Source organism: Schistocerca nitens, chromosome 8, assembly GCF_023898315.1.
Source record: "Schistocerca nitens isolate TAMUIC-IGC-003100 chromosome 8, iqSchNite1.1, whole genome shotgun sequence".
NCBI lineage: Eukaryota > Metazoa > Arthropoda > Insecta > Orthoptera > Acrididae > Schistocerca > Schistocerca nitens.
In genome coordinates this window covers 472239626-472265002 of record NC_064621.1, presented here as the reverse complement: position 1 = coordinate 472265002, position 25377 = coordinate 472239626, and the positions used below count along the sequence as shown (strand labels likewise).

Below are 25377 nucleotides of genomic sequence, written 5' to 3'. Positions count from 1 at the left end.
TGGCACGCCAGAGGTCACTTTAACGTCTGTAGACGTCTCTCCATTGATAACAACATGCTGTGTTCTGTTTGCTAAAAACTCTTCAATCCAGCCACACAGCTGGTCTGATATTCCGTAGGCTCTTACTTCGTTTATCAGGCGACAGTGCGGAACTGTATCGAACGCCTTCCGCAAGTCAAGGAAAATAGCATCTACCTGGGAGCCTGTATCTAATATTTTCTGGGTCTCATGAACAAATAAAGCGAGTTGGGTCTCACACGATCGCTGTTTCCGGAATCCATGTTGATTCCTACAGAGTAGATTCTGGGTTTCCAAAAATGACATGATACTCGAGCAAGATACAAAAGAGATGTGGATTTTATAGCAGTGGTACAAATGAGGAAACTATACAAAATACTATCTCACTGGCGTCTCTTGAAGTATTATACACCGAACAGCCGAAGAAGCTGGTACACCTGACTAATATCGTGTAGGGCTCCCGCGAGCACGCAGAAGTGCCGCGACACTAATTCTCATGGACTTAACTAATGTCTGCAGTAGTGCTGGAGGGAACTGACACCATGAATCCTGCAGGACTGTCCATAAATCCGTAAGAGGGGATGGAGATCTCTTCTGAAAAGCATTTTGCAAGCATACCAGATACGCTCAATAAAGTTCGCGTCTGGGGAGTTTGGTAACCAACGAAAGTGTTTAAACTCAGAAGAGTGTTCCTGGAGCCACTCTGTAGCAATTCTTGACGTGTGGGGTGTCGCATTGTCCTGCTGGAATTGCCCAAGTCCGCCGGAATGCACAATGGACACGAATGGATCCAAGTGATCAGACGTGTCACCTGTCAGAGTAGTATCTAGACGTATCAGGGGCCCATTTACTGCAACTGCACACGCCCCACACCATTACAGAGCCTCCACCAGCTTGAACAGTCCCCTGCTGACATGCAGGGTCCATGGATTCATGCGGTTGTCTCCATAATCGTACACGTTTATCCGCTCGATACAATTTGAAACGAGACTCATCCGACCAGGAAACGTGTTTCCAGTGTTCAGCAGTCCAACATCGGAGTTGACGGGCCTGTGTCGTCCAGTCATCAAGGGTAAACGAGTGGGCCTTCGGCTCCGAAAGCCCATATCGATGATGGTTCGCATACTGACACTTACTGATAGCCCAGCACTGATAAGTGTAGCAATTTGCGGAAGGATTGCACGTCTGTCACGTTGAACGATTCTCTTCAGTCGTCTTTGCTCCCGTTCTTGCAGGATCTTTTTCCCGCTGCACCAGTGTTGGAGATTTGAGGCTTTACCGGATTTCTGATATTCACGGTAACTCATTCATAAAATGTTCGTACGGGAAAATCCCCACTTCATCGCTACCTCGGAGATACTGTATCTAATAGCTCGTCGCCGACTATAATACCACGTTCAAACTCACTTAAATCTTGATAACCTGATATTGTAGCAGCAGTAACCAATCTAATAACAGCGCCAGACTCTTATATAGGCCTTACCGACCGCAGCGCCGAATTCAGCCTGTTTACTTATCTTTCTTTAGCACTTCAATGTATTTCATTTGAATTCCCTATTTCCACAGAAAAGTTGTATGAAAATTCTAAATCATGGAAGACATTATTAATTTATTTTCCCCTCATTACGTTATTCGTTGCGATAAGTTGGTTACCTGTGATTTCCTTCAGTCTATCAGTGTGGGCGAAATAACATTTTTACACTTTACTTCTGTGAAGCTGTGTTTGATCTTCCTGTGAGTGTCTAGATTTTTCTTAGACACACATCTTTGCTGCATGTCTATAAACTTTTTTGTCATCCATTGGGACCTAGCCTGTTAGCTCTTTTCGGTTATTTCATTCCAACGCGACCTGTACTGTTGCCTCCCTGCCTTATTCTCGTATTTTATTCTTTCAACCATTAATTCGAATACTCCCTTACTCATCCATGACGTCTTCATGTTTGTTTCGGTTATTGATGTGGTATCCCGTGCTATCTTAATTATAGTCTTCCATTGTATTTCACTCTTACTGAATCACAACAGGAGAAAACGAATAAAGCTAAAGAATGTCTTTTCTGTTACAGCGGACATATTCCAGCAGAACTGGGGTCCAGACTACAGGTATAGTGAAGAGATGGATCAGGATTTCTTTTCGGTGTTCGCCATCTTCTTCCCTTCCGTCACAGGAATTCAGGCGGGAGCCAACATATCTGGTGACCTCAAGGTAAATTCCGCAAAAAATAACTAAATATAGATTCTGTACACTGGGGGCCAAAACTGTGAGCCTTTTACACTTAACTGTGAAATGGATATCTTGCATACATCTTCTGGTAAGCGGATTAATGTCCTGTGTGTTGCTACCAAAACAGAACGGCCTGAAGACGTCGTGGGTTTTTTTCAACATTCTTATTAGCCTTAGCTTCAAACGACTGTTGAACAACGTAGTTTGGACTCTTTTTCATAACCATATTGACAGGCATCAGTCCAGACGGTGGTGATAAAGTACCTATGTGGAGGTCAAATACAATCTCTGGAAATGACAAGTTAGAGGAACAGCGGGTATCAATTAAATATTGGTGCCAAACTGATGTTATATGGACAAAAGATTCATAATACGCACAGCTCGTCGGAATTGAGTCAGGACAACGTTTTCGTGTGGCACAAATGTTGTTTTGATGGCCGGCAGACAATGAAGGATGGCGAACGCTGTAGTCGACCGACAACAACTCGGACCAGTGACAACCTCGTAGCTGTCGCTGAACAGATCAAAGAGGAGTGGCAGATGATGCGTCGGATGCTAGAAAAAACGCTAAACATCTACTCAACAGTAATTTTAGCGGGCCCATGTGAGAAAATGAGCGGGTAGGAGGTGTGCGCGATGTTTGTCCTACATACATCGAAGCAAACGAAATAATCCAGTTGAACCTTGTCAAGACTTCTTAACCATGATAGAACAGGAAGAAAATGTTTTGACCAAGAGTACAGCTGAAATAAACTGCTGGAATTCCGAATGGACAGGCGAAACATTCCCAAGACCGAAAAAAAGGCTGTCTTCAAAAATGAAGGCTGAAGAATGAATTCGTACCTCCAGCTGGAATACAGCAGTAAGTAAGGAATCATACTACAAACTATTAAAACTCTAGCTAGACTCGTACCTAGCTGATTCAAAGGGCCCTGCTCACCTCTCGTGGTATTTTCCTAGCTGAGAAGCAAGTCTGAGCTTTGAACTACCGTAAACTGGGCTGAACAGAAACAGTTTTCGAATTTAAAAGAAAAATCTGATCATTTTAAAAAGAAATACGAAACTCAGAATTCTATGGGATTATAGGTCTTGTGTTTGACTTTAAACTTACAAGATGGGTGAATAAAATCAGCAGTGTTAATCTGCTTCTTCTTTTTCTTCTTATTCTTATTATTAATATTGTTATTGTTGTTTGGTGTTTGGGATGAACAGGAACAAGTAGAAATCTGTTTTGTATCTACGAGTATCAGAAACAAAATTAATCTGGTTCAAATAAAGGTTTATTCAAAACAAGCTCTAAAATATTGCATGAATTTGGTTTTTATTCTCTTTTCTGAACCAAAATTATTATATTTCAAAATACTTTATTGTAACATTAAATTGATGAACTTGGTTTGTTTGTTAATGCAGTAATACACTGACATCATCTTTAAAAATGATCATGTCACTGAATCTACAAGTCTTACCATCAGAAGTAACAGTAAACTTTAGAACATTTACTTGACTAGAAAGTGACTCCTCATCTGTTAAAATAAACGAGTTTAATAGGTCTTGTTTGTTCTATTTGTCTCAGATCCCCAGATGTACTATTCCCAATCTCCGCTGAGTTTTCTTTCCTATTCTGCCTCTAATTAACAAGTCAAGTTTACTCAGCCATAAGTATTGTACCTATGTGAACAATGTACAGTAATTTTACACCATTGTTTCAACTTTTAGATCATGATCACTCTGTATACACGAGGTGCGTCTGAAAAGTTCGATGAATGGTCTCAGTAAATAAAGGAAACAAGTTATCAACATTAGCAACAACACACTTCTGACACCGATTGTTTAGGATATTGCAATCACTTCTTGTGGAATTTCTCGAAGCACCGTAGTCATGCATTGTTGGATATTCACAACGTCTGCGAAGCGTAGGACTTTCAGGGCTAATTCAAGGTGGGGAAACAAAAACGTCTGCCGGCATCATAATCTTGGCAATAAGGACTGTGTTGAAACAGTGACGTTGTGTTCAGCGAGAAAGTTGAGTATGCGCTTTGCAACGTGCGGATGGCCGTGTCGTTAAGGAAATTCCACTGCCCACTCCGGTACAGTTCTGACCGAACCCACCGTAAGCATTGCAGCAACCATTTCGAAACTCCTGCGATAAGTACCAGGTTGACAGTTTGACCCTCGTGTAGAAATTCATGATGGATCAAGCCCTTGCCGGCCGGTGTGACCGAGCGGTTCTAGGCGCTTCAGTCTGGAACCGCGCGACCGCTACGGTCGCAGGTTCGAATCCTGCCTCGGGCATGGATGTGTGTGATGTCCTTAGGTTAGTTAGGTTTAAGTAGTTCTAAGTTCTAGGGGTCTGATGGCCTCAGATGTTAAGTCCCATAGTGCTCAGAGCCATTTGGATCATCAAGCCCTTGCCGTCGAAAAAAGGTGATCAGTCGTATTAACCTTGAATTTTGTCAGCAGGCTTCTTTGAGTAGGCGGGGAATATGATGAGTAACATGCCACTGACTGTCGCTTGGTCTCCGTATCGTTTTGGTAGCACCACATCTCATGTACTGCAAGGATGATTTCCAAAAGTTACTGATTCCGATCAGACATGTCGATGAAATCTCTGTTTCCATCCGAGTTTGCTTCTGCTCGTCTGTCAGCGTGTGCGGCAAAAACTAGGCACAAAGCGATGTGTTTGACTGTGATCCGTCGATCACCTCGAATGAGAGTGTCCACACGTTCCATCACTGCAGGAGTCACAGCTGTGTGCGGCCGACCGGCACACGGGAGATCGGACAGATTTGCGATGATGACAAACGCCTTGCCCAACGACTCACTGTACTTTTGTTCATTGCCTCGTCTCAGCAGACATTCTGCAAGCGCCCATATCTGCGATATTCTTATTTTCCGGCAACAGAAACTCAAAAACAGCGCTCTGTTTGTAATGCTCCTCTATAGCGTACAGTGCCGCCACGTATCCGAACTTGTGAAACAATAGGGACTGAAGTGGGAATATTCCACGATGTCCCACACAAATTCCTCATTTTTTCAACCGAAATTGGCCGAGAAGAAAAATGTGTTGCATTACTTGTCGAATGCACCTCGTATTCACTGCTTCAACACTGTACACATATACTGATACCCAATGACCCTACGTCGCCGTTTCCCTAATTTTAAGCAAAATTTCATGTTCCCACGTTGCTTCATTTGGCGCTGCAGTCTGCAGTGACAAGAGCTCTCACACTGACTCAGATAGCTTGATCGTAGCGTGCATCATTGCTTCACTTTGGTGATTTGCTCGATAGGGGGTGCCTGTTGATATGTTTTTAAAGGTGTAAGCGGTAGAGATGGGCAAAACTGTTCTTTTCAGAGATTGGATCAGAACTGTTCACTCCCTGAAATGAATTAGCTGTTTTTCATGACTCACCACTCATTTACAAAAGAAAATAAATGAAAGGCACATTGCCCTTTAAACTTGGTTTATTCCAGTACTATACCTGTATTTTGATCTTATTTGATCCTATTTTGAAGTAACATAGATAATGAGTAAGAATTTTGTATTGTTTATTGAAATTTCCACGATATGACAAAGTTTTTGATTATTGATTTATTTTGCACTAGCGTGGTTTTTTGGGTGATCGGAAAATGTTGTAACTTGAGATTTACATTAACAATATATTTGGCTATAATGTATTAAAATTTCATTAACCTCATACAAATACATCGCAAGCCATATATTTTTCCTTTCGAAGACGCCTAAAATCGCAAAATCCGTACCAGAATAAGAAAAAAAATATAAATTTGACTGTAAAACGAAAGTGCTGCATATAGCCTTACGCAGAATAAAACAAGGAAAATATTGGTGTATCACATTTTGCGATACGTTTATCGGTTCGCTCGTAATTAAAGCGTAAATTCGAGTGTCCATAATAAAAATCCTATAGTAAGAGTAGTCATCAGGAACCTAATCTAATCAGTTTAAACAAATAAAAATAAAATAAAAACAATTGATGTATACATAACATAATAATGTAATATACATAGCGGTATTACTATGAAGAACAATATCCAGTGGGGACAAACTCCGATGCAGAGGCGCTGAGTCGAGCAGGTCGAGCCGCGAGCTGTATTACTGCATGAGCTGAGACCGCAGAGACCAGAGTGACACCAGAGTCGCTTTGCTCGACGCTCTGGCTAGAGTCGAGACGGTGGGGTGAGCGTTGAGCGGGCGAGTTCCGAGGGTGGGGGGAGCTCACCCGCTCCGAGACAAAAATTAATCGTCCGCTCCCTTGCGAGCAGGTTTTTGCAAGTAGTTCCTATGTTATCCGCTAGGTGGCTCTCTGTCCTGTTGCTGGCATCAACTGCCCAGAGGGCAGGACGTGCGACTGAAACGATCGCCGACAGAGTGCGATGCGAAGTTAAGCTGCGCCAGACACTGCACAGTGCACACGGCAGACGACGCACAGAGACGGCCCGGCATATGTGAAACACAAAATTCAATGGGGCACTGCACAATGCAGGCAGCCAAGGTAGAAGCAGGGCAGAGGCCGGCGCTGGCTGTGTTGTGTGGCGTGCACTGTGCTCTGACCAGCAGAGGCGCTGCTGATATGCTCCGTCTCTCTCTCTCTCTCTCTCTCTCTCTCTCTCTCTCTCTCTGCCTGGGAAACGTTTGGAGCTACCGTTCTTTTTTTCTGAATCACTGATTGTTCACTCCTTTGAAAGATTGAACTCTATGAATTAGTTCAAGAGCGGATCCCCCATCTCTAGTAAGCGGGGGGCCAGCCGCTGTGGCGGAATGGTTCTATGCGTTTCAGCCCGGAACCGCGCTGCTGCTACGGTCGCAGGTTCGAATCCTGCCTCGGGCATGGCTGTTAGTGATGTCCTTAGGTTAGCTGGATTTAAGTTGTTCTAAGTCTAGGGGACTGATGACCTCAGATGTTAAGTCTTATAATGCTTGGAGCCATTTGAATTTATAAGTGCGGGCGCCGCATCGTAACCAGCGTAGTTTTTAGCATATGGGACCATTCTCCGAACCTTTCAGATACACTTTGTATGTTTATGTTTGCATCAAGCTGTTGACAGTATGGTTAAATAAACCAACTCTTTTTCTTTTAACTGAAAAGTTTAACGGCAGTGCTGTGAGTTTACTAACCTTGTCCGGGATTGTGCCACAGGACGCGTCGATGGCCATCCCGAAGGGGACGCTGCTGGCGCTGCTGATTTCGATGATCTCGTACGCCCTGTTCGTGCTACTGGCTGGCGCGGGGGCGCTGCGGGATGCCAGCGGCAACGTCGCCGACCTCGTCAATGGCACCGTGTCCGCCTGTGCTCCACACTGCCAGTACGGACTCCAGAACAGCTACACGGTAACTGCTGCTCTCTCTAGCCCTTCCAAACTGAAGCAACCCGATCGCTGATCTAGTGAAGCTAACACTGAGCCCTGCCCACAAAGGGACCGCGCCAACTCGTCATCACTAATTTCACCCAAATTTATGGTAAACTAGTCGAGTACCCGGCGTTGCGTGGGTAACTATTTTTCCAATTACACACTGAAGCCCCAAAGAAACTGGTATAGGCATGCGTATTCAAATTCAGAGATATGTTAACAGGCAGAATACGGCGCTGTGGTGGGCAACACCTACTCGTATACAGGGTGTTACAAAAAGGTACGGCCAAACTTTCAGGAAACATTCCTCACACACAAATAAAGAAAAGATGTTATGTGGACATGTGTCCCGAAACGCTTAATTTCCATGTTAGAACTCATTTTAGTTTCGTCAGTATGTTCTTCCACCTACGCTCAATGGGGCACGTTATCATGATTTCATACGGGATACTCTACCTGTGCTGCTAGCACATGTGTCTTTACAAGTACGACACAACATGTGGTTCATGCACGATGGAGCTCCTGCACATTTCAGTCGAAGTGTTCGTACGCTTCTCAGCAACAGATTCGGTGACCGATGGATTGGTAGAGGCGGACCAATTCCATGGCGTCCACGCTCTCCTGACCTCAACCCTCCTGACTTTCATTTATGGGGGCATTTGAAAGCTCTTGTCTACGCAACCCCGGTACCAAATGTAGAGACTCTTCGTACTCGTATTGTGGACGGCTGTGATACAATACGCCATTCTCCAGGGCTGCATCAGCGCATCAGGGATTCCATGCGACGGAGGATGGATGCATGTATCCTCGCTAACGGAGGACATTTTGAACATTTCCTGTAACAAAGTGTTTGAAGTCACGCTGGTACGTTCTGTTGCTGTGTGTTTCCATTCCATGATTAATGTGATTTGAAGAGAAGTAATAAAATGAGCTCTAACATGGAAAGTAAGCGTTTCCGAACACATGTCCACATAACATATTTTCTTTCTTTGTGTGTGAGGAAGGTTTCCTGAAAGTTTGGCCGTACCTTTTTGTAACACCCTGTATAAGACAACAAGCGTCTGGTGCAGTTGTTAGATTGGTTACTGGTGCTAGAATGGCAGGTTATCACGATTTAAGTGAGTTTGAACGTGGTATTATAGTCGTCGCACGAGCGATGGGACACAGCATCTCCGAGGTAGCGATGAAGTGGCGATTTTCCCGTACGACCATTTCACGAGTGTACCGGGAAGATCAGAAAACATCAAATGTGTGACATCGCCGCGACAGGACAAAGATCCTGCAAGAACAGGAACAACGACGACTGAAGAGAATCGTTCAACGTGACACAAGTGCAACCCTTCCGCAAATTGCAGCAGATTTCGATGCTGGGGCATTAACAAGTGTCAACGCGCGAACCATTCAACGAAAGATCATCGAAATGTGTTTTCGGAGCCGAAGGCCCACTCATGTACCCTTAATGACTACACCACACAAAGCTTTACGCCTCGCCTGGGCTGTCAACACCGACATTTGACTGTTGATAACTGGGAGCATCTTGCCTGGTCGGATGAGTCTCGTTTCAAATTGTATTGAGCGAATGGAATTTTACTGGTATAATGACAACCTTATGAATTCATGGACCCTGCTAGTCAACAGGGGACTTTTCAAGTTGGTGGAGGCTCTGTATAATGGTGTAAGGCGTGTGCAGTTGGAGTGCTATGGGACCCCTGATACATCTAGATACGACTCACGGGTTGCACGTACGTAATCATTCTGTCCGATCACCTGTATCCATTCATGTCCATTGTGCCTTCCGACGGACTTGGTCTATTCCAGCAGGACAATGCCGCACACCACACGTCCAGAATTGCTACAGAGTGGCTCCAGGAACACTCTTCTGAGTTTAAACACTTCCGCAGCCCACCAAACTCCCCAGACATGACCATTGTTGTGCATATCTGGAATGCTCTGCAACGTGATGTTCAGAGGAGATCTCCACCCCTTCGTGCTCTTACGGATTTATAGACAGCCCTGCAGGATACACGGTGTCAGTTCCCTGAAGCGCTACTTCAGACATTGGTCGAGTCCATGCCATGTCGTGTTCCGGCATTTCTGCGTGCTCGCGGAGGCCCTACACGATATTAGGCACATGTACCAGATTTTTGGCTCTTCTGTATATTAGTCCAATTCCTCCTTCCCTCTCCCTGTCAATATTCTCCTCCACTCTCCTTGTCCAGCTTCACCTCTTCCCTTTCTCTATCCATTTCTTCTCCCACCTCTTTCTGTCCATCTCCACCTCTTTCATCCCTCTGTCCAGTTCCCCCTCACCCTCTCTCTGTGTCCATCTCCTCCTATCTCATATCTGCATCCATGTCTTCCTCCTCCCTCATGGTCTGCCCATCTCTTCCCTCGCCCTTCTCGTTCCAGGTTATCACTCCCGTCCCAATAGGATGTTGCTTGTCTTACCCCCACAGAATCTTTGCCATACGGTACGTAATGTATACCAGGTTTGGTTGAAATCGAACCAGGTCCTTACGATAGATTTTTTACCCGTGGCTTTGTCCGCGTATGCACGTGCAGGAGAGCTTCTGTGAAGTTTGGAAGGTAGGAGGCGAGGTACTAGTAGAACTAAAGCTGTGAGGACAGGGCGTGAGACGTGCTTGGGTAGCTCTGATGGTAGAGCACTTGCCCGCGAAAGGCAAAGGTCCCGAGTTCGAGTCTCGGTCCGGCACACAGTTTTAATCTGCCAGGAAGTTTCATATTAGGGCACAATCCGCTGCAGAGTGAAAATCTCATTCCGGATATCGCTGATGAATCACATTGCTAGTTACACCAGGACGGTATGTCCAGATTCGCCGTTGACCAGGAGGACAGCTGCTCGAAACATCGACGGCGCTCGGCGCTACAGACGGAGACTGGACAGTCATTCACGGGAGGCTGCGGGGCTGTCACCTGGACTTCTTGACAACTGTCGACTACCTATGAACATTTTTGCGGATCACCTGGATCTCTTCATGCTTGATATCTTTCCTGACGACTATGCTGTCTTCCTTCAAGATAAATGTCCGTCTCACAAGACCAGAATCCTGCTAAAAGTGTTTGAGGAGCATGACAATGAACTAAGTTTGATGTTTTGAACACCAAATTCGCCTGATCTGAAAGAATTGGGACACATTTGAGATGCTATTGGCGGCAGTATCGCATCCACACAAGGCACCTTCCCGTAATTTGCAAGAACTGCGTGACTTGTGCTTAGATTTCTGGTGACACTTACCTCCAGAAAGCTGACACGTACACGTCAAATCCATTCGATTCAGAATCGCTGTTGAATTGCGTTCGTATGTGGACCAGCCAGCCCACTATTAATCAAGCAGTAGTAATGATTGTGCTCATCCGTGTGTGTATGTGTGTGTGTGTGTGTGTGTGTGTGTGTGTGTGTGTGTCCTGCGCCTCAGGCGAAGCTGCTGGCCTTGGTGTGGGGCCCCCTGACCTACTCGGCTGCTCGGTTTTGCCCATCAGTGTGTGCGTGTTTCCCGGCCCTCAGGTTATGCAGCTGGCCTCAGCGTGGGGCCCCCTGATCTACCTCGGCTGCTTCGCGGCCACACTGTCCACGGCGCTGACCAATCTGCTGAGCGTGCCCCGTCTCATCCAGGCGGTGGGCATTGACCGCATCTACCCTGGGCTCATCTTCTTCAGCAAGGGCTATGGCAAGGCGGGCGAGCCCTACCGCGGATACGTGCTCACATTCCTCGTCTCCGCGGGCTTCCTGCTCATTGGTGAGTAGCAACCAGTAAACCTCACTGTCTTTAAAGAATCGAGCTCCATATATGAACAGCTTCAAACGTCTGATTACTTTAGAAATGAGTTAATGGATTAAATATTTGACGTTAGGCATTCAAGCGAGAAAAAGTTGAGAAAAGTTTTGAAATTATGCTTAAAGTTTGTTGGAAGGTGACAAGTGCTCTCATTATGAAACACTGGACCAATATAATCTGCGTAATTTGAGCGTCATTTTATGCAGAAGGTAGTTTTGACGCATCTAAATATCTGTGACGTCATATCTCCTGAACTATATCATGTTGTTGTTGTTGTGGTCTTCAGTCCTGAGACTGGTTTGATGCAGCTCTCCATGCTACTCTATCCTGTGCAAGCTTCTTCATCTCCCAGTACCTACTGCAACCTACATCCTTCTGAATCTGCTTAGTGTATTCATCTCTTGGTCTCCCCCTACGATTTTTACCCTCCACGATGCCCTCCAATACTAAACTGGTGATCCCTTGATGCCTCAGAACATGTCCTACCAACCGATCCCTTCTTCTGGTCAAGTTTTGCCACAAACTTCTCTTCTCCCCAATCCTATTCAATACTTCCTCATTAGTTATGCGATCTACCCATCTAATCTTCAGCATTCTTCTGTAGCACCACATTCCGAAAGCTTCTATTCTCTTCTTGTCCAAACTATTTACCGTCCATGTTTCACTTCCATACATGGCTACACTCCATACAAATACTTTCAGAAATGACTTCCTGACACTTAAATCTATACTCGATGTTAACAAATTTCTCTTCTTCAGAAACGCTTTCCTTGCCATTGCCAGTCTACATTTTATATCCTCTCTACTTCGACCATCATCAGTTATTTTGCTCCCCAGATAGCAAAACTCCTTTACTATTTTAAGTGTCTCATTTCCTAATCTAATACCCTCAACATCACCCGACTTAATTCGACTACATTCCATTATCCTCGTTTTGCTTTTGTTGATGTTCATCTTATATCCTCCCTTCAAGACACCATCCATTCCGTTCAACTGCTCTTCCAAGTCCTTTGCTGTCTCTGACAGAATTACAATGTCATCGGCGAACCTCAAAGTTTTTATTTCTTCTCCATGGATTTTAATACCTACTCCGAATTTTTCTTTTGTTTCCTTTACTGCTTGCTCAATATACAGATTTATCATACAGTGATGTAATTTTACGGGTGTAGCCAATGGTATATGTGCATACTGCCTGGAATCTGTGTGCGAATAGAGACGGTAGTAAAGAAGTAATAAATTAAAACGTTATATCTGGTGCTGAAGTTTTAATGAATGAACAGCAGAAATGTAGAAGCGATGAACATTTTTGCTTTCGTTATTTTTTTTTTTTTTTTTTTTTTTCATCAGTCTACTGACTGGTTTGATGCGGCCCACCACGGATTCGTTTCCTGTGCTAACCTCTTCATCTCAGAGTAGCACTTGCAACCTACGTCCTCAATTATTTGCTTGACGTATTCCAATCTCTGTCTTCCTCTACAGTTTTTGCCCTCTACAGCTCCCTCTAGTACCATGGAAGTCATTCCCTCATGTCTTAGCAGATGTCCTATCATCCTGTCCCTTCTCCTTATCAGTGTTTTCCACATATTCCTTTCCTCTCCGATTCTGCGTAGAACCTCCTCATTCCTTACCTTATCAGTCCACCTAATTTTCAAAATTCGTCTATAGCACCACATCTCAAATGCTTCGATTCTCTTCTGTTCCGGTTTTCCCACAGTCCATGTTTCACTACCATACAATGCTGTACTCCAGACGTACATCCTCAGAAATTTCTTCCTCAAATTAAGGCCGGTATTTGATATTAGTAGACTTCTCTTGGCCAGAAATGCCTTTTTTGCCATAGCGAGTCTGCTTTTGATGTCCTCCTTGCTCCGTCCGTCATTGGTTATTTTACTGCCTAGGTAGCAGAATTCCTTAACTTCATAGACTTCGTGACCATCAATCTTGATGTTAAGTTTCTCGTTGTTGTCATTTCTACTACTTCTCATTACCTTCGTCTCTCTCCGATTTACTTTCAAACCATACTGTGTACTCATTAGACTGTTCATTCTGTTCAGCAGATCATTTAATTCTTCTTCACTTTCACTCAGGATAGCAATGTCATCAGCGAATCGTATCATTGATATCCTTTCACCTTGTATTTTAATTCCACTCCTGAACCTTTTTTTATTTCCATCATTGCTTCCTCGATGTACAGATTGAAGAGTAGGGGCGATAGGCTACAGCCTTGTCTTACACCCTTCTTAATACGAGCACTTCGTTCTTGATCGTCCACTCTTATTATTCCCTCTTGGTTGTTGTACATATTGTATATGACCCGTCTCTCCCTATAGCTTACCCCTGCTTTTTTCAGAATCTCGAACAGCTTGCACCACTTTATATTGTCGAACGCTTTTTCCAGGTCGACAAATCCTATGAAAGTGTCTTGATTTTTCTTTAGCCTTGCTTCCATTATTAGCCGTAACGTCAGAATTGCCTTTCTCGTCCCTTTACTTTTCCTAAAACCAAACTGATCGTCACCTAGCGCATTCTCAATTTTCTTTTCCATTCATCTGTATATTATTCTTGTAAGCAGCTTCGATGCATGACCTGTGAAGCTGATTGTGCGATAATTCTCGCACTTGTCAGCTCTTGCCGTCTTCGAAATTGTGTGGATGATGCTTTTCCGAAAATCAGATGGTATATCGCCAGACTCATATATTCTACACACCAACGTGAATAGTCGTTTTGTTGCCACTTCCCCGAATGATTTTAGAAATTCTGATGGAATTTTATCTATCCCTACTGCCTTATTTGACCGTAAGTCCTCCAAAGCTCTTTTAAATTCCGATTCTAATACTGGATCCCCTATCTCTTCTAAATCGACTCCTGTTTCTTCTTCTATCACATCAGACAAATCTTCACCCTCATAGAGGCTTTCAATGTATTCTTTCCACCTATCTGCTCTCTCCTCTGCATTTAACAGTGGAATTCCCGCTGCACTCTTAATGTTACCACCGTTGCTTTTAATGTCACCAAAGGTATAGTGACCGGCATATGATAACCCCGACTGGCCGAGGGAATCGCAGCGAGTCTCCTGAGAATAAACAGGTGAACAGCAACTAAGAACAACAGACAGTTGAGACGAAACCTGAGATACAGCGAATTCGGAAACGAGACAATGGTGTATGCCGATACCAATACAACTGCGTAAACAAATCACGATTAACAGCAGAGCTGACGCGCTGCTGGCTTCAAAGGGCTGCCGCGACTGCCGAAAGGCCGGTACAGAGGGCGTGTCCTCGCGGCGGTGCTTGCAGCGATGATGGCAACCCTCGTAGATTCCAGCAGTGCCGTCTAGCGACCGTCTTCGAGGTCCATACCTTCAGATGGGCTTACAGACTCGCCGGCTGGGATATCAGATCCCTCACTTCTGAAATTAGTATGTAGTATCGAAAGCACCCAGGACGATGCTAGGCACTGAAGCCGGTCGACATTATTGTAGATTCCGTAGCTGGCATTTACCTAAGTGACAGAGTCAGAAATTAGGGTTTGATGTGCCACAGGCTACACGGTCTATTTGTCACTCTAAGATAAAGGCTGAATCTACGTTATATCCATGAAATGCAGCGGATTATTTACAACGAACTTCATGGGGGAATGAATATACTGTGACGCCATAGTCAGAATGCCCAATTCCTTAAACAGATGCCTAAAGATAATCGTGGATGAGCATCACGTTTTATTCGTACAGCATGTTTTTGAACAATGGAGACTTCCTTCCTTAAAGATGAGTTTCCCAGAACCTTATTCTATATGACATTGTTGAATGAAAATATTCAAAACACGCCAACTTACTGATTCGTCTCACCCCAAGATTTGCAATGATTCTAAGTGCCAATATAGCTGAGCTAAGTGGTTTTAAGAAGGTCCAAAACATGCTTTTTCCAACTGAAACTCTCATCAAAACGCTCATTAGCTCGGTACGGGCTTTTGTTGAAGTTTCGAGAACATACCTTCACCGAAGAGTCAAGAATCAAGCAGTATATTGCTCCCTCCTACGTATATCTCGCGAAGAGACAATGAGGATAAAATCAGAGAGATTAGAGCCCACACAGAAGCATAATGACAATCCTTCTTCCCACGAACAATACGAGACTCTAATAGAAGGGAGAACCGATAGAGGTACTTAATGTACCCTCCGCCACACACCGTCAGGTGTCTTGCGGAGTATGGATGTAGATGTAGATGTAGATCATCATGGAAACTTAAGAATTTTGTATTTTCCACACTATTCATTATTTCCTCACCACATATTACACTTATCATTGGTGAGCAGAACTGAATTTGTTGTGTCTTTTTAAAATTGAGGGTGAGATCCATTTGCAGAAAACATGTCAATGATACTTTTAAGAAAATTGTTTACCATTTCTTCTGTTGCTGTATGTATGCTTCGATTGATGACAATACTAGTGTCACCTGCAAAAACAACTAATTCTGCTTGTTATATAATAGACAAAAGATCGCTTACATATATTAGGAACAACAGCAGACTTAAGGCTGAGCATCGAGAGGCCCTAGACGTGTTTTCCTCAGTCAGAAGACTGTGCCCGATCTGCAATGGTTGAATTACTAAGTATGACTTCCTGCTTTCTTTTGGTTGGATATGATACTATCCATTGATTGCCTATACCATTAATACAAATTGATACCGAAGATGCTGAACTGGGAATACTATTACAGTTTCACTCAACTATCCGCTAGTTTTTTCCTCTTTTTAATGACTAGCTACGTGGTTATTATTAAAACTTATCGTACTAATGTGTAACTATATTTGTTTTATATATGGAAAGGGGAGGTTCATACATTTGTATGCCTCTCTCAGATATATGTGCCTGTCAACGGCAGGACACTCCTCACTGGAAAAAAATGAATATCAGGGTTTCGAACAGGGATTCTCTTGCACCGACACATGAGAAACAATAAAATGTCAGCGGAACTTAATAAATGCAGCTCCAGCACATTTGAACTGTTAGCGTTGATGTCATTTTAACACGCTGAATATTCACTCATTTCATTTCCGTCTATCCCTTCGTTTCATTTCAGTGCATATAATTAACTGTATTCATAATGTGTAAAATAAAATTCTCATAAGCACCGCCAAGTATCAACTAGAATACGAGAGAAGTAAGGCACCCGTATATCAAATGCTGATGCTGATGTTGACATAGCCAATGAAACAGGAGATGACCCGATAGCCACAGTAGCTTGAACATTGACTAGAACATCGGCTTTCATCATGATGGGTCTTTTAGTTTATCATCTGGGTACTGAATGGTCAACATGGCAACCTAGCAAGGGTGTCCACAACGGAAAATTCCGTTTGCAGTTTTTCACAGCTGCACTGTAAATACAAGTGTGAAACGAAGTGTGCACATCCACAAGTGTCACCCTTAACCAGGACAAAGTCATCACTGATAAAATTATTCAGTCATTTGTAGAATTCACTTATTGGTGGATTCTCGGGAATATTGGCCGTCGTCCACTAAAATTTCTTTATCCTAATTTTCAGTCTTTCTAAGCTGGTCTAGGCGTGGAAAAATCATAAGTATCTCCTTGTTGTGCACGCATATAGTTAAATTAGTCAGGTTTTTGTGGTTTTTCGTTGGTAGATTTCATCTGGTAATTGATTCTCGGGCATATCGGTAGTCGTCAACTAAAATTTGTTCTTTCCAACGTAAATATAAATTAACTAGCCTTTCACCCGTGTACGCAGGCAACGGCCTTGCCGCAGTGGATACACCGGTTCCCGTGAGATCACCGAAGTTAAGCGCTGTTGGGCGTGGCCGGCACTTGGATGGGTGACCATCCTGCTGCCATGCGCTGTTGCCATTTTTCGGGGTGCACTCAGCCTCGTGAAACCAATTGAGGAGCTACTCGACCGAATAGTAGCGGCTTCGATCAAGAATGCCATCATAACGACCGGGAGAGCGGTGTGCTGACCCCACGCCCCCTTACTTGAACTATCGAAATGTAATCCTCTCTTATTGTCTGCCTCCGTAGCGCAGCGGTAGCGTTACTGCTAACCACCTTGCCCGGGTTCTACTCCCGGCAGGGGACTGGGAGTTGTGTGTCATTCATCGTAATTTTCATCATCAAAATGGCTCAAATGGCTCTGAGCACTATGGGATTTAACATCTGAGGTCATCAGTCCCCTAGAACTTAGAACTACTTAAACCTAATTAACCTAAGGACATCACACACATCCATGCCCAAGGCAGGATTCGAACCTGCGACCGTAGCGGTGGCGCGGTTCCAGACTGTAACGCCTAGAACCGCTAGGCCACACCGGCCGGCTTTTCATCCTCATTGAAATTCAAGTTGCCGAAGTGGCGTCAACTAAAAAGACTTATAATACGGCGGCCAAACCTCGAAGGGGATATCCCGGCCAATAAATGCCATACAATCATTTCATTTTCCTCTCTAATCACTTACTACAGGACTGTGCTAAGCGAAAACTGCAACAATTTTGTGTAAATGTAAACTTTGTATTGTAGCCCAATATTGCACTTAATTTCGCCACTATAATCGTGTCCGCAGCTACCTCGGTATCACAGGGACCCAGGTTCGATTCCCGGCCGGGATGGGGAATTTCTTTGCCCCGGGACTAGGTGTTTGTGTTGTCCTCATCATTTCATCATCATTATCGTACGTGACAGTGACTAGATTGGACTGTGTAAAAAAATGGATTGGACTGTGTAAAAATTGGGACTGTGAACGGGCGCCCCACAAACCAAACCAAATATCATCATCATCACTATCATTGTAGATGCCGGTTTGATCCAGAGCGCTAACAGATGTTTTTATCTGACAAACTGGCCACCGTTACTAATAACCAGACGTCGCAAGAAATAAATATGTGTTTTAACGCAATCTGAATTGAGGTGTTGTGTACATCTTTGAGCAAACACAATCCCCCACTGATTTATTTAGACTTCCAGTTTTGCGGTGGTCAAGAGTTGTACTACCGAGGAGAGACTAGGTCAGTATCGTTATACCTACCCATCTCCATCTACTGCGTATTTTTCTCCCACTCCTCTTCACCTCCCGCCTACCTCCTACACCTCCCTCTCCTCCCCCCTCTCTCTCTGCACCTTCTCCTCATCCCCTCACAGGCCATCTCCTCCTACCCCGTCTCTGTCCATATCCTCCTTTCCCTTTCTCTTCATCTCCACTCTCTGCTCATAGCCTCCTCTTCAATCTCTGTATCCATTTTCTAATCTTACGAAATTGGTTTGCAAATTGTGAAATCTGTGTGATGTCAGCTCTACCAATTATTAGTGACACGTGAAAATTTGTGCTGGACTGGGATTCGGACCCTGATTTCCCACTTGTCGCCTAAACCATTTCGGCTGTCCGTGGCTGCTCCCCAGACCGACCCAAACTTCCATAAGTCACAGTGTCTGTATCCTGTTAAAGTAGTCCATTCAATTCGTAATGCTCGCAACATTACTTTCGTTCCCGCAACAGGAAGAATGAAACAATGAGAAATCGAGACCAGTGTTGTTGTCGACGTGTTTGGGATGGTCCAGGAAGCGAGCACGGTTAGCCAAAATGATTAAGGCGACTGCTCGCGATAAGCGGGAAATCCGGGTTCGAGTGTCACTGCTGGATAGTAGATCTATGCCGAATACAGCTGATGTCACAGGAATTCTCATTCAGCGAATTAATTTGAAATTGCCTCATACAGCTGTGAATTGACAACGATGTCTGTTCTTTCAGACACCCTCATGTATTACAAGGCAAGGCAGGCACATGGTGATAATATCATTGATCTCGATTCACCGCTGTCTCATTCTCCCTGCTGCGGGAATTCAAGTAATGTAGCACTAAACATTAGGTGATGAATTCAGTTGACTACTATATCAGGATTTAGACGATGGGTCGGTCCAGGGAATGTGCACGATGACCGAAGTGCTTGAAGCGACAGCTCGCGATAAGTGGTAAATCTGGGTTCGAGTCCCGGCTCAGCACAAATTTTCGTATGTCGTTATTGGGTAGTAGATACCCACCTAATAAAGTTGTCAACGGAATTCTCATAGAGCGAATTAGTTTCGAATTATTTCGTACAGCTTCGGATCATCAACAGTGTCTATTCTTTCAGACATGAAACTCAACAGAAATAATAAGCCCATTTAGGTAGGGAAATGAAATCGAAAAGAATTTAGACCTAACACTGAAAGCAAATAAGAATGCGAAGAAAGCAACGATGAACCAAAAGAAAAAAATTAACATGTTCGACATGAAGATTAAAATTAATTCTGAAATACCGATTAGTCGTCATCTTCACGACAAAGTACTTAAAATAAACAGAAAGAGTGTCGTCAGCTTTCCAGTTGAAGCTGTACACTGGACCTTAATCTTGGAATATTCAGGGGCGTCATTACTGTAAATTTTCCAAAAAATCTTAAATTAAAAGTAACCCTGCACAAACTAACTCGACATCTCATGTAGTCACGAACAAATGTAGCACTTGTTTTTATTCCCTTAGCTAAGCTGAATGCTGTGGCGCCACTCATCTCCAACTTCTACCTGGCGTCCTACGCCCTCATCAACTTCTGCACATTCCACGCCGCACTCATAAAACCACTTGGCTGGAGGCCTACTTTCAAGGTAAGAGATATTAGTCTCAATGGCGACACTATGTTATCTGAGATGATGAACTCATACCCCTTATTCTTCAAAAAGAAAACCGTAACTGTCTTAATTTAAAAAGGTACAATACAAGCTCTTTCTTCTCCTTTAAAATGGAATCAGTTACGTTCTCCTATTTTTCAGCTGTTTCTTTGAGTTTATTTAGTTTCTTATCTGTCATCATTGAGAGAAGCAAATCCAATTATTGTCAAGAATAAATGGTCTGCCACATAAGAAAGAGAGCCGCGCGGGATTAGCCGAGCGGTCTGCAGTCATGGACTGTGCGGCTGGTCCTGGCGGAGGTTCAGGATAATTTAGATTAAGTTGCGTGTAAGCTTAGGGACTGATGACCTTAGCAGTTAAGTCCCACAAGATTTCACACACATTTGAACATAAGAAAGAGATGGCTTGATCAGTCACTGCTTCGTCTTACTCGCCGACTTTGAGACTGTAGTATGATTCTTGTTGTCTGAGTACTAGTTCACTTAGAATCTAAGAGAGAAAAACTGTATGATAAGAACTTTGTCTGTAATATCGATTACTCCAAAATAGGCCATTAGTCACTGCTATCACTCCTATTACCACAAACGGACAGTCCTTAGTTCTGTTCACTATCGCGTGTTTGCTGGCTTCTCTTACGTAATAGCGTTGTTACGTGCTACTACATCAAATCGCCGGAATACCAGATGCTAACAGAAATATTTGTTGTCTTAATTATTTGGAAAGCAAACACGTCATTTTAAATGATCACGACAAAACTATTAGATGCAGAAACATTTATTTATAAAAGCGAAATGATTACGTAACAGAGAATACGGCAACACATCTACTATTATGCAAAATTAAAAATTCTGTATATTAATATGAAGATGTATAGTATATTAATATGAAGATATATAGTTATCCTGCCCTAGTATTGAATTTATCCGTCACTTCACAACAAGCACAATATTTTATAGGACTATAATAGGGCTGTCACAAGTATTTTGACCACGATTGCTACTAAAAGATCATTGAATAAGTTTAGGGAATGCACAAATAAATGAAACTAACCTTTGCCCCTAGGGCCTGTACACTTGATTCCCTGAACTTGCAAAAATGCTTGTTGTGTGGGTTTCTATTGAGAATAAAAAGAAAATGATACGCCAGTAAGTCTGTAATAGTTTGTCATATTTAACTAGTCATTTGTCCAAATTCTTTAACTGTCTTGTGTCTTTAACTATTCTCCTTCGCGTATTAGACTGAATTTCGCAGTATTTTTTATTAACTCTGTTGCTCTTCTTTGGTGCCTTTTTAAAACTCAACAGAAAGCTGCAACTCTACAGTGAAACCTAATACAGGATACTTTTCTGTGTGCAGAAATAGTTGATAACCATGCATCAACTAAGTTTGTTATACAGTTTATTAGCCACGACACTTTGTCTACGACAAGTTTATTACCCATGAGTGACCTGTGCTTCCAGGTAACACTTTTGCTACATCACTAATGCGATAGATGGGCTGCTAACTTCCCAAAGCCCTGACCTGAATTGTGTCTGATGTCTGCTTGTTGCGGTGCGTTCTGTCCCTCAAGCTAGTTTGACCCTAATTTTTCAAGGAAAAAAACGACGTCCAAACCAATATCAATATCTGAATATCTTAAATGCTAAAAAAACACATTCAGAAGCGATTACCCACAATTTCCCACGCAAGAATCGTTACACAAGCGTTCACATACACCACGAGAATTCAATTACTCGAGCGTAGTTTTTGTTCTGTTTGACAAATCATATCTCAGAGGTATAGATCAACGCAGATTCAATAGAACACTTCGTAAGTTACAACAGAGAAAACTGATTCCATTATTTTAGTTAGACTTCGTGCAATAATTCGCGGTGGCCAGCCTTTATGCCATGAACAACGGTGATAAAAGAAGCTTCCGCACAGAATTCAGGCACTGAAAGTAGAACCTCGACTACTGCCGAAAGGTGTATAACAATACATAATTTTTAGTAATTAATAATTTCTGTTCTTACTGTCTTCTTCGGAAATCACTGATTTGCTTTCTTACTTCAGTGCGTACTCTCTGCTTTGACAACATATGAGTTTGTAAACAACATACGGTACTAACAACCGTACTAATCCTGTAACATTGTTACGTCGTTAACTACTTTACACTCACACGAAGAGAAACTAAGCCATCGCCCCCCAGGGAATACAATACAAGTGATACAAACAATTGAAAGAGCACTTAATCGCACAGGATTACATTTACAAACTTTGTTTTGTTGTGACAGTCTTTCAGTGCCCAGGTGCAGTATTTACCATTACACAACGAAATGTATGCACTCCACACACTGTTTTGTGCTAAGATTAACTTGCACAATGTTATGAAGCCTTGTTTCTATTTCACCCAGCTCATCATTTCCGCCACTGCTCGTAAAAATCAAACCTTTCTTCCGTCTTTTGTCTTATATTGTTTAATTACAAAAGCCAATAACAGATGCCGAGCTTAAATTTCCTACTAAAATTTTTGTTATTTATGTAGAGACAATATGTTCGTAATGTGTTAAGTTCCTAACTATTGATGATAGTATATTCTAAATTTCTCTCTTCTCTGTTGGTGTCATACGGGAATCATTTATTCCCAACTATATTTTCCGCAAAATATAATTAATGTAATTCTTGGTAGAACATGCTTTCACAAGTGCATTAGTTTATAATGGACAATAAAAAATCCTTTTAAAGAGTATATTATTGCATCTTCGTCAAACTCAGTATTTACAAATGGGACATTTTAAGTTTGTCATTTGTTACTTGCATGCAGTATTTTTCAGCAGAAAGTTTTGAAAACGAGCAAGAATACAAAGTTACTTAAATGTTATATTGTCTGTTGTTGCCAAACAGGGCCGCGATAATTTTTCATTTCACTAGATGGGGCGCTGAATATGTACAATGTGTGTGGAAGAGCGTAGAGTCGAACACAGAAAACAAAAAATAGGTACCGTGGGTGTGTAGGTACCCAAGAACTTATAGTAACTAATATAAAAGGCCAAATGTGTATACACAAATCTAATGGGTGTAGGAGTGTGTCAGAGTTGATTATACAGCGTACTTGAAAACAGCAACGCCATCTACTTATGGTGTATCTGGTCAGCTTTGCGAATGGTTTGATTTCTTGATGCAGTACGTTGTCCTGAACGAAGAGTCAACCGCAGATTCAGAAGCAATTTTGGATGTGATTCAGGAAGTGTAACAGCTCCCCTGCTTTTCGTGTTACGTAGAGGGTAATCTTGGCCGAGTCTCTGACATCTCGAAGATACCGCGGCTATTATATGAGAAGAAGGTATTGTAAAAATTCTAGTGTTATCAACCAAATCTTGAATAAATGTCAACCTAAACTAATCCAACAAACTCGCAATGTCGAGAAACGTAGCATACTTTGACAACATGGTAAATGGGTCGCAACTGAAGTCCGCCAGGCCATACAAACAATAAGAGTAGCAATGCATGGGAACAAATGAAACACACAGCCTCCATTATATGTCACGCAGTTGACAGGAGTCGATGTAGCATACTGGGAAGATGTAGCTGTTTTAAATAAGTAGATTGCTTAAGGGGAGCCGGAGGTGCCTATGCTGCCCATGTTAAAATCACTAAGTCTGAGGAACATTTATGAATAAACTACCAAATAGAAAAATTTGAATTTTTTTTTACATATAGAGTGGTTTAGTATTGCAGTTATGACAGAGGGATTTTGGAGTATCTTTTCTAGTTTCCTTCCAATTATTTTTTTTTATTAATGACCCAATTTTTTTACAAATAATTGCTTTATAATTAAACTGAAATGAAACTACTGAACATATTGCCAAATGGCTGTGTTACAATGTAAGTTTGACCACTAGGAGTGCTGTATAAAAATTTCATCTCTCTAGCTTGAGTGGATTTTGAGAAAAATGTTCCTTATATTCGAAAAATTCTAATTTACGGGAAATGGCTATCAAAGTTTCTCAATACATTCCTGCACTACAGGATGGATTATCAGGGTCTTCTTCTTCATCCTCCAAAAGCTTCCTCTTCTGTCTTCTTTTCTGGCCTGTTGTTCCATCATACTTCATATGCCTTTCTCTTCTTTCTGCTCCTCTTATCCTTTCTCTGTCAATATTTCTTAGTGCTCGTACAGTATTCACCCCAGCTGTAAATCCTAATGCCTTCAGAACTTCACACTTCACACTGTTCCCTTGGTTGTAGGTTGCTATTGCATCATAAATGCCAAAGTGCAGTGTTTTTATGCTTACAAACACCCTTTTAGGAATCACTTTCCAAATCAAATTGTTTACGCTCTCATTAGGATTCTGCGTCTTTCCGTGTAGACATTTGTGTAACAATTCTGGCTGTGCTAAGTCATGAAAAATTGGTTTAATTGTTCCCTCCTGATTCTTGTACATACTGCATATTACCCGCTTTATACCAGAAGTATAATACTACCAACAACAGGCGCAACACTGAACTAATTCGAAACGGTAAACAACAAACAGACGATGTTCCGCGCTCTTATTCATTGTAGTATCGCAACTTGGTATTAGTGTTAATATTCTTTTCCCTACGTTCTTCCTCTTCTTATATACACGGTTACTAAAACATGGCATCGTAACCAGAACAAAAGTGTACGACAATATTAAATGGAGCAAGATGTTCGAAATTCTGAGGAAAATAGGAGTAAGCTGTAAGGAAATACGGGTAATATTTGTCACAGAAAACAATGTAGCCAACCCTTGCACACTCGCTGTATGCGTAACATAAGGCGCTGTATGCGTAACAGGCCGAGAAAATCCCAAGCAGTTCGCCAGGAAGTCACGAGAGGGTGTTAGATGCATTCAGCGGCCGCCCATTTCCTCTGCAAGCGTGGTGGAAAATGGTAATAACTCCACTTCTAGGGCGAGTAGAACAATAATTCAAAGTTTACATTAAAGAGGAATGTTCCAATTAACTTTCGGTAGCAAAAAAAATCGTAATTTTTTTGGATTTGACCACCTCCGGCTCCCCTTAATAAGACACTTTCGTGATCTGTTCTGGAACATCACTCAGGTGCGTGTGAACCACAGAAAAAAGCTTGTTCGGATGGATCAGCTGGTAAATCGCTGACCTATAGAGACAAAAGGAGGATCCGTCTACTTTCGTTCCTGATGAAAACAAAAATAACGGTTTCAGTACCTAAGAGTTTCAACAGAAAAGAAAATGAGATGGCATAAATGATGAGAAGTTTTACATTTACGCAGTGACAACTGACTGAGACTGTTTTCACTGATTGTACGGCGTCA

General features: G+C 42.6%; 1 protein-coding gene and 1 pseudogene across 1 annotated transcript in view; both read left to right on the top strand.

The window, feature by feature from the left end:
- The window catches only part of LOC126199202 (bumetanide-sensitive sodium-(potassium)-chloride cotransporter), a 316749-nt gene that overhangs the window by 232150 nt on the left and 59222 nt on the right, over nt 1-25377 (top strand). The window contains exons 7-10 of the mRNA XM_049935981.1: nt 2082-2221; nt 7399-7590; nt 11137-11368; nt 19935-20056. Of these exons, the coding sequence (XP_049791938.1) occupies nt 2082-2221; nt 7399-7590; nt 11137-11368; nt 19935-20056 (686 nt within the window). The remainder of the gene's footprint in view (nt 1-2081; nt 2222-7398; nt 7591-11136; nt 11369-19934; nt 20057-25377) is intronic.
- On the top strand, nt 17159-17275 carry LOC126199884 (5S ribosomal RNA; annotated as a pseudogene).